The sequence below is a fragment of the Hemitrygon akajei genome, chromosome 12, assembly GCF_048418815.1.
Source record: "Hemitrygon akajei chromosome 12, sHemAka1.3, whole genome shotgun sequence".
Classification (NCBI taxonomy): Eukaryota; Metazoa; Chordata; class Chondrichthyes; order Myliobatiformes; family Dasyatidae; genus Hemitrygon; species Hemitrygon akajei.
Genome location: NC_133135.1, coordinates 44,113,549 through 44,127,195, shown reverse-complemented (window position 1 = coordinate 44,127,195; position 13,647 = coordinate 44,113,549). Strand labels below are relative to the sequence as shown.

Genomic DNA, 13,647 nt, shown 5'->3' with positions numbered 1-13,647 from the left:
TGGTGTGCCTCAGGGATCTGTTTTGAGACCCCTTCCCTTCATGATTTTTATAAATGACCTGGATGAGGAAGTGAAGGGATGCATTAGTAAATTTGCTGATGACACAAAGGTTGGGAGTGTTGTGGATAGTGTAGAGGGCCGTCAGAAGTTACAGTTGGATATTGATAGGATGCAACACTGGGCCGAGAAGTGGCAGATGGAGTTCAACCCAGTTAAGTGTGAGGTGGTTCATTTTGGTAGGTCAAATATGATGGCAGATTATAGCATTAATGGTAAGACTCTTGGCAGTGTGGAGGATCAGAGGGGTCTTGGGCTCTGAGTCCATAGGACACTCAATGCTGCTGTGCAGGTTGACTCTGTGGTTAAGAAGGCATACGGGGCATTGGCCTTCATCAATCGTGGGATTGAGTTTAAGAGCTAAGAGGTAATGTTGCAGCAATTCATGTCCCTGGTCAGACCACACCTGGAGTACTGTGCTCAGTTCTGGTCACCTCACTACAGGAGGATGTGGAAACCATAGAAAGGGTGCAGAGGAGATTTACAAGGATGTTGCCTGGATTGGGGAGCATGCCTTATGAGAATAGGCTGAGAGAACTCGGCCTTTTCTCCTGGGAGCAATGGAGTATGGGAGGTGACCTGATAGAGGTGTATAAGATGATGAGAGGCATTGATTGTGTGGATAGTCAGAGGCTTTTCCCCAGGGCTGAAATGGCTAGCACAAGAGGGCATAGTTTTAAGGTGCTTGGAAGTAAGTACAGAGGAGATGTCAGAGGTAAGTTTTTTTTACGCAGAGAGTGGTGAGCACGTGGAATGGGCTGCTGGCAGCAGCGGTGGAGGCGGAAATGACAGGGTCTTTTAAGAGGCTCCTGGATGACTACATGGACCTTAGCAAAATAGAGGGCTATGGGTAAGCCTACGTAGTTCTAAGGTAAGGATATGGTCAGCACAGCATTGTAAGCCGAAGGGCCTGTATTGTGCTGTAGCTATTTTATGTTTCTATGTTTCTAACCTATTTATTATGACTGGTTGGAAAAGGTACTCAGTACTATTTCCAATCAGGAAACGGCATTTACAGATACTACGTCTACACAATCTGGGAAATTCTCGTTTTCTCTGCCGATGTGATAGGAGTACCATTTTGATGACAGTCCTGAAAACATCTATTTGGTATCTCAATGAAAGGCCGTTTCCCATCTCCTCTTAAATAGTACTCAATCTCAATTGTCTCAGCAGGGTCATCTAAAGAGTCCTGTGAAGAGACCAGCATTTGACAACGAATATCACAAATGACTATCTGAGATTAGCTTTGTCTGAGCAATCAGTGCAGGAACACAATGGTCACTCTTTTGTGCATACAAATGCATACAACAGTAAAGCAGACATATCCAGTTGTTTATGAACTGCTATTAACTCAACATAACTATAAAAGGCAGATACATTTTGAAAACAGTTATATATTTACACCTGTTAATGACGATAGCAAATTACTTAGATCCACTGGTTCCCCGTTGTGCAAAGCCTTTAACGCAATATCAAGCCTCTAAAAAAAAGAACAAAATAAAAATTTACACATTCAAATCTGTCTATTCTATGTTTAAAAACAGTGCACTGCTGTAAAAGTCCAAAATTATTAAATCTGTAGATGAAGCTAAAAGCAAATAATTACATTACAAAGAAACCCAGATTAAAATAAATCTTTGGAAATTATATGCCCTGAAACCTTAAAGTTGAAGACACCACTAGGATTAAATCCACAACATAAGTAAAAACATTTCATATTTCCACCAAGTCAACAAGAGGCAGATAAAGCAGGTGGAAATTCTGACTAGAGAGAGAGTCAGCATTGCTCAATTCTTCTCATGCAAGGTGACTTGCATAAACAACGTGCTTTCAAACAGAAGGGCCAATGTCAGACATCCAATGAGACAGACAGCTAAACATTCTTAATAACAATATCTTTTAACGTTGGGGATTCATCATCATCATTACCTGCCATATCGTTCGACAAAGGCGATCAATTTTTTTCTGCAGAAGCAGTTTGCCATTGTCAGGGGCGGGGGGGAGGGGTAAAGCAGGCGCTACACCTTACCCAAGGGTAACCTGTGGACTAGTGGAGGGAAGGAGCACCTTACACCTCCTTTGGTAGAGACGTATCTCCAACCTGCCACCAATTAGATAGATAGATAGATACTTTATTCATCCCCATGGGGAAATTCAACTTTTTTCCAATGTCCCATACACTTGTTGTAGCAAAACTAATTACATACAATACTTAACTCAGTAAAAAAATATGATATGCATCTAAATCACTATCTCAAAAAGCATTAATAATAGCTTTTAAAAAGTTCTTAAGTCCTGGCGGTAGAATTGTAAAGCCTAATGGCATTGGGGAGTATTGACCTCTTCATCCTGTCTGAGGAGCATTGCATCGATAGTAACCTGTCGCTGAAACTGCTTCTCTGTCTCTGGATGGTGCTATGTAGAGGATGTTCAGAGTTATCCATAATTGACCGTAGCCTACTCAGCGCCCTTCGCTCAGCTACCGATGTTAAACTCTCCAGTACTTTGCCCACGACAGAGCCCGCCTTCCTTACCAGCTTATTAAGACGTGAGGCGTCCCTCTTCTTAATGCTTCCTCCCCAACACGCCACCACAAAGAAGAGGGCGCTCTCCACAACTGACCTATAGAACATCTTCAGCATCTCACTACAGACATTGAATGACGCCAACCTTCTTAGGAAGTACAGTCGACTCTGTGCCTTCCTGCACAAGGCATCTGTGTTGGCAGTCCAGTCTAGCTTCTCGTCTAACTGTACTCCCAGATACTTGTAGGGATTACATGATTTATTAGCTATTTCTTTCTTTATTATATGAAGATTTTGGAACTGTCACAGCAAAACCTTTGCATGTCACAAGTACGTGTAGTAGTATTAAAAGTAAATATTTAACTGGCTCGACTACTTTACACTCTTTTTGAGAGTTGGCAACTTCAAAACTGCTGTGGGAGAGCACTTTCCTTCAAAACTAAAGAAGCAAGTCATTGTGAAGTAAACAGAAGGTCTGATTAGAGTTTAACTGCCAATTGCTAGTTCATAAATCTTCAGAAAATGGAATATCACCAGTTTGAAACAGAGGAACAAGTGCCTAAACTTTAGACAATTTCATGTTGGTAATGGTGGCTTTTTATCCTTTTTATTATTCAAATATATTTTACATTAAATCTGCTTAGTTTTTAGTACTTCACAGCTGATTTCATTTGTCAGATAAGTGTGCAACTTCAAGAGTATCTAACTAATTTTGCCTAAGAGCAAACACACCACTACCATTAAAACAGTCTCTGCTGAATCGAACTTCAGGAATTGCTTCTATATTGGTCATATATAAGCATAAATTAAACATTAAACGCTGTCACATTAAACATTTTACAAATTCACCAAAAAATTACAAATCTTTTACTTTGCAGATTTTCACATATTCTAGAGCTTTTGTGATGTCTCCTTGTTGCTTTGCTCTCAGTGCAGCCAATTTATATTCCTTCTGTCTTCCAATTAACAGCTCTTTTGTTTTTGAATCATCCGACCCTGCAAAATGTTAAAACAAAATACTGACTTTAACGGTCATAGTATAATTGATCTGCTACAGGACTGGTTTCAAACGACTACTTTCAGTGATTTCCTAATTCGGTTCAGAGCTTAATCAAAAATTGACTACAAGACTGATTTGTATTTTACCAAACTGGTATACTTATTTCAGCAGTACTATCTTTCAATCAGTCAAAATATATTTATCAAAGAGGAACAGAACAATAATTTTAACAAGAGAAGTTCAGAGTGTTCAGTCTTTCAGACTATATATGATTTCCTCATTGTAGACATCACCTAATTCCTGATCAGTCAGGATGTGAATACATTTATGTTTAGCCTAATCTTGTTGCATTTGGAATCACTGCCTAAGGTTTCCATGACTACACTTACCTCTACAGGATGTTGAGGGCCACTCAGCACTCTATTTCAGAGGTATGTGGCCTGAAGAGACCGACAACTGGCATAGGGGGGCCTAGGACATCACCAGATGTAAAACCTAACATGCAGAGATATTTAAAAACGCAAACACCTCCAATCCCATAATCCTCTCCTTTCTTCAGCTGTGTATCCCTTTTGCCAATCAACTTTCCAGCTCTTAGCTTCATCCCTCCCCCTCCCCGTCTTCTCCTATCATTTCGTATCTCCCCCTCTCAAATCTCTTACTATCTCTTCTTTCAGTTAATCCTGACGAAGGGTTTCAGCCCAAAACGTTGACTGTACTTCTTCCTATAGATGCTGCTTGGCCTGCTGTGTTCCACCAGCATTTTGTGTGTGATGCAGAGATATTTAATAAGAATTAAAATGGAAGAAAATAACTCAATTATTTTAAAAAAAATAAATGGTTGAAGTTAACCAACAACACCTCAAAAAGGTATTAAAAATAATTAAAGCAAAATACTTTAAAATGCAACCTACCTTGTCATATGCTTCCTAATCAATTTAGCCTATTGCGGGGTTCAAGAGTAATTCCTTGGTACTGTGCTTGGAAGTTGGTGAGTGAGTATGGCCACTAGACTCCTTGAGAATCTAGTGGCTCAGTGAACCGACAGAGCTGGCTTTACAAATCTGTTTGCAAGACCCAACCTATTGCAACTGAAATAGCAGAATAAAAGCAGTTTCTTCTGATACAGTACCTGTACCTTCATTAACTGCTGCAATGGGCACATCACTGATCTCTGAGTGAGTGGTAGGTGCCTGCTCTTCAAGAACATTGTGAGGCTCAGGCATGGAAGACAGAGGTAACTCAGTCTTAGTAGATTTTGCTGGTGCTGCTGTTTCATCAGGAATTTCAGCTTTTCCATCTTCTACATTTTCAGTTACCAAACTTCCTGCATTTAAGCCATCAGGTTGGAGGACTGGAGCACTGCTGTTACCAGTGGCCACTGGGGGAGGAATTTCTGCTTCGTCTATTTTTTTACCTTTCTTTGCAGAAGCCAGCATTGTCTGTAGAGTCTGTTAAAAAAAAATAAAGTTAAAGATTGTATATACTATATTTAAATAAACTTTAAAATTCACATGATTTCTAATAAATTCTTCTCAAGGTTTTCCAAAAAAAAATCAAACTTTCAGTGAGAATATTATCTCCATATGCTTTTAAGAAACCACACTTCAGATAATAAGCAGCTTGTTGAGTAGATTATGAAAAGGAGATCCAAACTGAACTTGTACATTAAACCAAAAGTTCTTCCATTTTTGCTATGAAAGTACACACAGTTAAAGAGTAATTGCAAAAAAAAATTTGAAGTTGAGTGCACAACGTTGTGCAACAACTGCAGCTGTGCTGAAGTAACATTAAATCCAACCAAAAATACAGCCCTAATGAGAATTTTAATTCAACTTCTCTGAATTGCTAATTTGCTAAATGGAGCCTCAGGGCTAAATCTTTCTTTAAGACAAGGTTGGACAAAAACAGACTTCACACTTTGGCTGCATTATTAAAACACTGTTCCCATCAACTGACGCTGAAGCAGCTCCAATGCAATCAACAGAAAAATCCAAACTGGAGGTAGGAGCATAAATAACTAATAAATTATACCTTTAGTCCTCGTTCATATCTTCTCATTTTGGAGGTTTCCCCAGCTTGCTTTGCATTAGCAATTGCAATCCCATACATCCCAATTCGTTCTTCCAGTGTACCTTGCAAACCAGCAGCATTCACAGAACCTGTGCTTGACTTGGGGAGGGGAAAAATAGGATATATAATGCACACCACAGCAAGGCATTTGTTCTAAATGCTGGTAAGTTATCATCCTTAAGCTTTCACGGATCTCAATTGCTTTTTCTCAGCAATTACCAGAAGCTCTATTCCCTTGTCCCCCATGAATGAAACATTCCTTCCTTTATTCATATCAGGACTGTATACTTCAATCACTCTAAGTGGCAAAATATTCTACACACTTAATATACTTATAGAGTCTCCTTTATCTTATCTGCCAAATCATGTCCTCTTTTAGCCCTCCTATTTTCCTATTAAATGTACTCCTCATCCCTTAAACACCACACTCCCACCTGCCTTCACCTGACAAATGCTTTATTTTCCTTGTCAGACTCTCAATATCCCTTCTGAACCAGGGTTCCCTCTGCTTGCCAGCCTTGCTTTTCACTCTATCAGGAACATGCTGATCCTAAATTCTCTTTCTAAATCACTTTTAAAAACCTCGCAAATGCTACGCAGCCCTTTACCTGCAACAGCCTCTCATAATGCCATTAGGCTCCCCAATGCCATTAGGCTTTACAATTCTACCGCCAGGACTTAAGAACTTTTTTTTTAAAAGCTATTATTAATGCTTTTTGAGATAGTGATTTAGATGCATATCATATTTTTTACTGAGTTAAGTATTGTATGTAATTAGTTTTGCTACAACAAGTGTATGGGACATTGGAAAAAAGTTGAATTTCCCCATGGGGATGAATAAAGTATCTATCTATCTAATCCACCTTTGCAAGTTCCTGTCTAATTGCATCAAAGTTACCCTTCCCCTGTTTTAAGACTTTATCTACTTTAAAACTAGGAGAATATGGTCACTGGTATCAAATTGATCTGACATTTCAGTAACTTGTCCTCCCTCATTTCCCAACGGGGGTTGAGTGTAAATAGAGTAAATAAGACCTTCAACGTTTTGGATTCTATTTTCCAATAAATGTGTCCCAGTGTGCAGGTCAATGAACATACTCTATTAGTAATCAATTCATCTTTAATTCTTGTATATGGCTTTGTGATGTACTCCCATCACAATATAAATGCAAGATAAAATCATCACTACTTGCTTTTGTGACAAACTTAGGAAACAAATGCAAGGCTTAAATCTCTCAACTTTTTTTTTAAAAATTGTTCTATGATTTCATGAAATTAGTACATCTCAGGTGCTGATAATATTAGAATAAATTGTGGAATTCAAACACTTTGAATGACTTGCCACTTTATGAGTAAATTTATTCAGTATGCCAATACACCATGTCCTACTGGATCAATTTTTATAACCACATTTATGATGAATGACACAACTCTATTTGGGCACTTTCCTAATAATTTCACCCAGAACTGTTCTTGGTACATTCAGGGCATCAAAGGTTATGGTGAGAAGGCAGGTGTATGGGGGTTGAGTGGGATCTAGGATTAGCCATGATGGAATGGCAGAGCAGACACGATGGGCAGAATGGCTTAATTCTGCTCCTATGTCTTATGGTCTTATGTTATATTTCAGGGAACTTGTAAGACTTATAACATAACCAATATAAAATGAAAATTAGGCAAAGTTTAAAAACTAGACAAAGACCTCATGAAAGACATAATAACTTTGTTATTCTATGAACTGAAAGCAAATCAGACAAAGCAAAACTAACTCAACTTCATTCACAAATTGCTATAGCTGATGCTGACCATAGTATAGTTTAGCTCTTGGTGCTATTCCACTGCTACCAAATTGCTGACAATTTTATGCATCAATACATTACAGTTAATCTCCACTGTGTTAATTACGCATTTTCCTCAAATTGAATCTTAGTGGTCCTTTTAAGAGAACCCAATAAATATCTTACAAGACATTTCTGAAACTAAAGATTATCTGCACTTTCCAAATGAGAATGTAATTAGTAAAGTCAAATTACAAATAGTCTACCGAGGTGCAACAAATAAAAGCACGTTATGTAGCAACAACTTTTGTTTTAATTGACAGTATTAGAACATGTACAAGAATAATCTTTCCTTGTTAATCTAGAAAGACATCATTTACCTGAGGCTGAGATACAATTTGTTGCTTTACCGATACCGGCGTATCGGTGGGAGAAGGTGAATTTGAAGATTCTTCCTCCTCATCCCCAACCACTTCCTTTAACTCTGCCTTAATTAGAAAAATAAATGTTTTATGTAACTTGAGTAAATCTTTTTAATTAGCACAATACCCGGTTTACCATTATATAACCCATTAACAAATTAATAAACACAGAATACAGCTTGTTTCACACTGAGGCATTTCCCACACTCTAGTTGTTTGATAAGTCCTCTGCAGGTTTAGATTTGTGGAAATAAGGAGACAAGCAATTAAAGGATGTAACTGTAAAAGATGCATCTTTCAATGGTTACAATGTTACTGTTTTCTGGTTTCAAAAGTTATTCAGTGAAAAATAAGATAATCCATAACTTTCAAGCATTGACACATTTTAAGATACACACATTTAATACACAATTATTTGATATGCCATAACTTAAGGAGTTTGCTAAAATAAACTCCAAATGGATAATGTAAACAGTTAATTGTCATTAAATTAATTAGGTACAATGGCCAATGCTTAGTTTCATTACAATGACTTCCCACATCATCTACTGGTTAAAGCAAATCATGACAGGATGTTGAGCCAGCCCGCCTGTGTAGCGTTGGTAGATTTTGTAGATGTGGGGTTTATAGCTTTACTCCAGGTCAAGGAAAAATGATCAGCTGGGTTTTCCATTTATGAACCTATCCAATTACTCATTCTGGATAACTGCAATTGTGTAATCTTCCTGACTCCACTTGAATATGACTTCACATTTCACTGAAAGGCCTTCAGGCATTCATTCATAATCTCAATACACAGTAAGTTCAAAATTTACAAAAGGAAAATTAAGTGAAAAAACATTTAATAAACAAATGTTGAATATTTAAATAATAACTGACATTTATGTGTAATACAAATTATTTAGGAATAACTCCAACAACAACACAATTGAATTCATTCATTACAAGCTCATTAGAATAAAACCCAGAAAATGTTTGAAATCCTCAGGAGGTTGGCAGCAATGAAGCAAACGACCTTTGATCAAAACAGGAAAAAATAGACATGTACAAGTTTTAAAATAAGACAATAAAACCTATGTAGGAGCAGAATTAAGCCAATCAGCCATCGAGTCAGCTCCACTGGCTGATTTGGGAAAGGGAAGCAGAGAAGAAAGGAAAGTATAGTAAAGTGGTAACCATTGGCAGATCTGATAAAAGTTAATTACCCAAACATTAACTTTCTACTTCTTCTTTCTACCAATTTAACCATCCTACTTTTCTTTTCTTTTCTAGTTTTATTCAGACTTCCTGCAAAACTGTGTTCTTTTCTACTGTAAAAAATTCTTCAGGTAGATTTAAACTGAATATCCTCAGTACCAAATGAGAAGCTAATGTTTGGACAAAAGGGGATATTTCTGCAGAAGGTTAAGAAGGTGGCGCTATTCACATCTAATAATTTAGTTGGTGAGTTCTTTAGAGAGGAAATAATTGTACTTTGGATGTGCTTTAGTGCAAGGTAACAAACATTTTATGTAATACATTGTACAGGTTAAGTCTGGTTCCACAGGATAAGGTTGTAATATTGTGGCAATCACTGAGACAGAGCTGCACTAGAACTAGATGTACCAAGTTACATCTACAGAAGAGAAAGCAAACGGGTAGAGGGCTAGGTTTTGTCAGTGATTGGGATGAAATTTAGTTGTGCTGAGAAGATAGGAAAATGAAGAAATAAATCAGCCATGATCAAATGGTGGAGTAGACTCAATGGGTCAAATGGCCCAATTCTGCCCGTGTGTCTTATGTTCATATATTGATATGTACAAAAGTACATGTACAAGTAAAGGTGCAATATATACCTTAATGAATATGAGATATAGGTATTAAAGTATAAAGTATTCCTCCCCCTGCCCTGCAAGTTTTCATGTTTTATTGTTTTACAACATTGAATCACAGTGGATTTAATATGGCTTTTTTGACACTGATCAACAGAAAAACGACTCGTTTGTGTCAAAGTCAAAACAGGTCTCTATAAAGTGATCTAATTACAAATATAAAACACAAAATAATTGATTGTATAAGTGTCCATCTCATTCAAGTCAGTATTTAGTAGATGCAGCAATTACACCTCGAGTCTGTGAAGATAGGACTCTATCAGCTTTGCACATCAGAACACCACATTTTTCCCCCCCATTCTTCTTCACAAAACTGCTCAAGCTCTGTCAGATTGTATGGGGATCATGAATGAACTGCCCTTTTCAAGTCCAGTCACAAATTTTCAATTGGATTGAGTTCTGAACTCCAACTTGGCCACTCCAGGACATTAACTTTGTTGTTTTTAAACCATTCCTGTGTAGTTTTGGTTTTATGTTTGGGGTCATTGTCTTGCTGGAAAACAAATCTTCTCCCAAGTCGCAGTTCTCTTGCAGACTGCATCAGGTTTTCCTCCAGGATTTCCCTGTATTTTGCTGCATTCATTTTACCCTCTATTTTTATGAGCCTTTCAGGGTCTGTTGCAGTGAAGCATCCGCACAGCATGATGCAGCCACCACCAGGCTTTACGGCAGGGATGGTGTGGTTTCTCATGAGGTACAATACTTGGCTCAAGCCAAAATAGCATTTAGTCTAATGGCTAAAAAGCTCAATTTCGGTTTCATCAGACCATAGATCCTTCTTCAAGCAGAGCTTCTCACATTCCTTCTGGCAAACTGTAGCTGAGATTTCATGTGAACTTTTTTTCCCCCTTTGCCACTTTCCTATAAAGCTGGAACTGGTGAAGCACTCCGGCAACTGCTGTTGAACATAGAACATAGAACAGTACAGTCCTTCGGCCCACAATGTTGTTCTGACCCTTAAACCCTGCCTCCCATATAATCCCCCCACCTTAAATTCCTCCATATACCTGTTGTATGCACAGTTTCTCCCATCTCAGCCACTGAAGCTTGTAACTCCTCCAGAGTTGTCATAGGTCTCTTGGTGGCCTCTCTCACTAGTCCCCTTCTTGTACAGTCACTCAGTTTTTGAGGAAGGCCTGCTCTAGGCAGATTTACAGCTGTGCCATATTTTTTCCATTTCTTGATGATTGACTTAACTGTACTCCAAGGGATATTCAGTGACTTGGAAATTTTTTTGTATCCATCTCCTGACTTGTGCTATTCAATAACCTTTTCCCAGAGTTGCTTGGAGTGTTCTTTTGTCTTCATGGTGTAGTTTTTGCCAGGATAGTGATTCACCAGCAGTTGGACCTTCCACATACAGATGTATTTTTACTACAATCAATTGAAACTCCTCAAATGCACGGGTTCCGGTGACATCATCATCAAGAATGGCAGGTTAAGTCATGGGTTCCTGTGATGTCATCATCGAGAATGGCAGCTTAAGTCACTAGCTCCACTGGAAAAACGCATATTAAGCCCCATTAACTCATCAAATATAGTATTTTTCGAAAAATATTTGAACTGAAAAGAGGGGCAGGAATGGGAAAAAAGAATGGAAATAAAAAAAGCGACACTGCGGAGCCTGCGGCTGAGTGGAGTGCAGCGAGCAGCTCTCCTACCCGACCGCGTGCTAGTGAGGTGGATGCTGAGCCTCGTTCAGGTGAAGCAGCGAATATGATCGAAATTCTGAAAGAGATAAGGGAGTTCCAGAAAGATATAAAGCAGAAGCTACATGATATTAAGTCAGAGCTCGTCAATGTCGATCAAAAAATAGCGGTGGCAGAGACTTGAATTGAGAAGGTGGAAGATCGCGTTCAAAACGTGGAACAGATACTGAGTAACAAAATAAAAATATTAAATCACCAAGAAGGTAAACTGCTTGACCTGGAGGGAAGATCAAGGCGGAAAAATATCAGAATCTACAACGTTCCCGAAGGAGCAGAGGGCTCGTCTATGACGGAGTTTGTCAAAAAGTTGCTGCAGGACGTGCTGGAGCTTCCCGCAACTATGGAGCTGGAAATCGAGAGAACACACCGCGCTCTAGTCCCGAGGTCTACCTGAGACAAGCCACACTCAATAATAATTACATTCCTTCAGTACAGTACCAAGGCAGAGAGTCTACAAAGGGCCTGGGGTAAGAAGAGGGTGTTTTTAGGTGATAAATTAATATTTTTCGACCAAGATTACCCCCCGCCCCCCCCCCCCCCGGCGGTCCTGCAGTAATGTAAAGAATACTCTGAAGTAAAGCGAGTACTGAAGCAAAAAAGGATTAAATTTCAAACTCCATACCCTGCTAAACTTCAAGTGTTTTATGAAGATGGTACGCAGTTGTACCAGACAGTGGAAGAGGCAACTACAGACAAGAAGGCCAGATAGTTGCCCATCAGTGTGATCAAACTGAGGGAAAGCCTGGCAGAGGAATTATCCCCCTCTGCTTGGGAAATAGTGCGAGAATCGAGAAGGCAGGAGACAGGAGGAGGCTGAGAGAAGTATATCAGGAAGAGACCGGGAGTTTCCCAAAGACAGTCCTCACCCCCTCCAGAAGAGCCATAAGGTTTGGCTAACTTTAAAAATGTTGAGAAGCTAAACAGAAGCAAAAGTAGATGGTGATATACCTATCTCGAGAAATACTTATTATAATGTGGATTTTATATTACTTAGTTGTTATTCTTTATTCGCTCTTACTCCTTTTTCCTTACCAAAATGAAATATATATATGTGGCATATATGTGTATGTATGTTATGTGTGTGTGGGTATATATATATATATATGTGTGTGTGTGTGTGTGTGTGTGTGTGTGTGTGTGTGTGTGTGTGTGTGTGTGTGTGTGTGTGTGTGTGTGTGTGTGTGTGTGTGTGTGTGTGTATATGTGTACATATAAGTAGTACACAGGGAAATCTTTTCTGTGTAATGGACTTGTTCACTGACTTTTATGAATACTGCAATGGGGGCCCTCAACTCACAAGTAGGAGGGGTTATCCCCCACAGCTAGACATTTCCTCTAGCTCAACACAGGGTCATCTACTAGAGACCTCAGCCTTGGAATCACACGTTCGTTGCCATTTTTGTTATTATTTGCGTTTCTTGGTTCTTATTTGTTCAGGGAGTAGATCGTTTAAATTTTTTCTGCTAATTTCAATGATACATTGACAGATAAATACAGATGGCTAAGGACAAAGTAAAATTCATTTCTTTTAATGTCAATGGGCTATTAAATCCAATCAAACATAATAGAATTCTATCCAAAATGAAAAAAGAATAAGCCCATGTAGTATATTTACAGGAAACTCATTTAAGTGATAATGAGCAGAGAAAACTAAAGAGAATGGGCTTCACTAATTTGTTTTTCTCCTCATATAAATCAGGACATAGGAGAGGAGTTGCTATTCTTAACTCAAGTAAGCTAAATTTTGAAAAAGTATTCGAAATGGGAGATAAAGAGGGCAGATATATTCTGGTAAGGGAGAATATAGACAAAAATTCAGTTACTCTATTGAATATATACGCACCCCCGGGAAGTGATATTGGTTTCTTTCAGAAAATTACTGATATTATGGTAACGGAAACAGAAGGTCTCCTGATATGTGGGGGAAACTTAAATTTACAATTACAACCAAACTTAGACTCTTCCAATAGAAAAACCTATGAAACAAAATCCTTACATAAGAAAGTTAATACACTTTTTGAGGATGTTGGTTTAATTGATATATGGAGGGACCTTTTCCCCAACAGAAGGGATTACACTCGTTATTCTGCTCCCCATTCTGTATATATAAGAATAGACTATTTCATAATATTTGGAAAAGACAAAGACAAAATAAACACCTGTGGAATTGGGACAATAGATGTAAGTGACCATGCACCTATATATTTAT

At 38.4% G+C, this 13,647-nt stretch overlaps 1 protein-coding gene across 2 annotated transcripts in view; it reads right to left on the bottom strand.

Moving 5' to 3' along the window:
- cc2d1b (coiled-coil and C2 domain containing 1B) overlaps positions 1-13,647 on the bottom strand; it is a 103,257-nt gene that overhangs the window by 50,330 nt on the left and 39,280 nt on the right. For both annotated transcript variants that reach the window (XM_073063005.1, XM_073063006.1), the window contains 5 exons: positions 7,817-7,924; positions 5,620-5,757; positions 4,718-5,036; positions 3,457-3,581; positions 1,465-1,540 (listed from right to left, as the gene is read on the bottom strand). In XM_073063005.1, the coding sequence (XP_072919106.1) occupies positions 1,465-1,540; positions 3,457-3,581; positions 4,718-5,036; positions 5,620-5,757; positions 7,817-7,924 (766 nt within the window). The remainder of the gene's footprint in view (positions 1-1,464; positions 1,541-3,456; positions 3,582-4,717; positions 5,037-5,619; positions 5,758-7,816; positions 7,925-13,647) is intronic.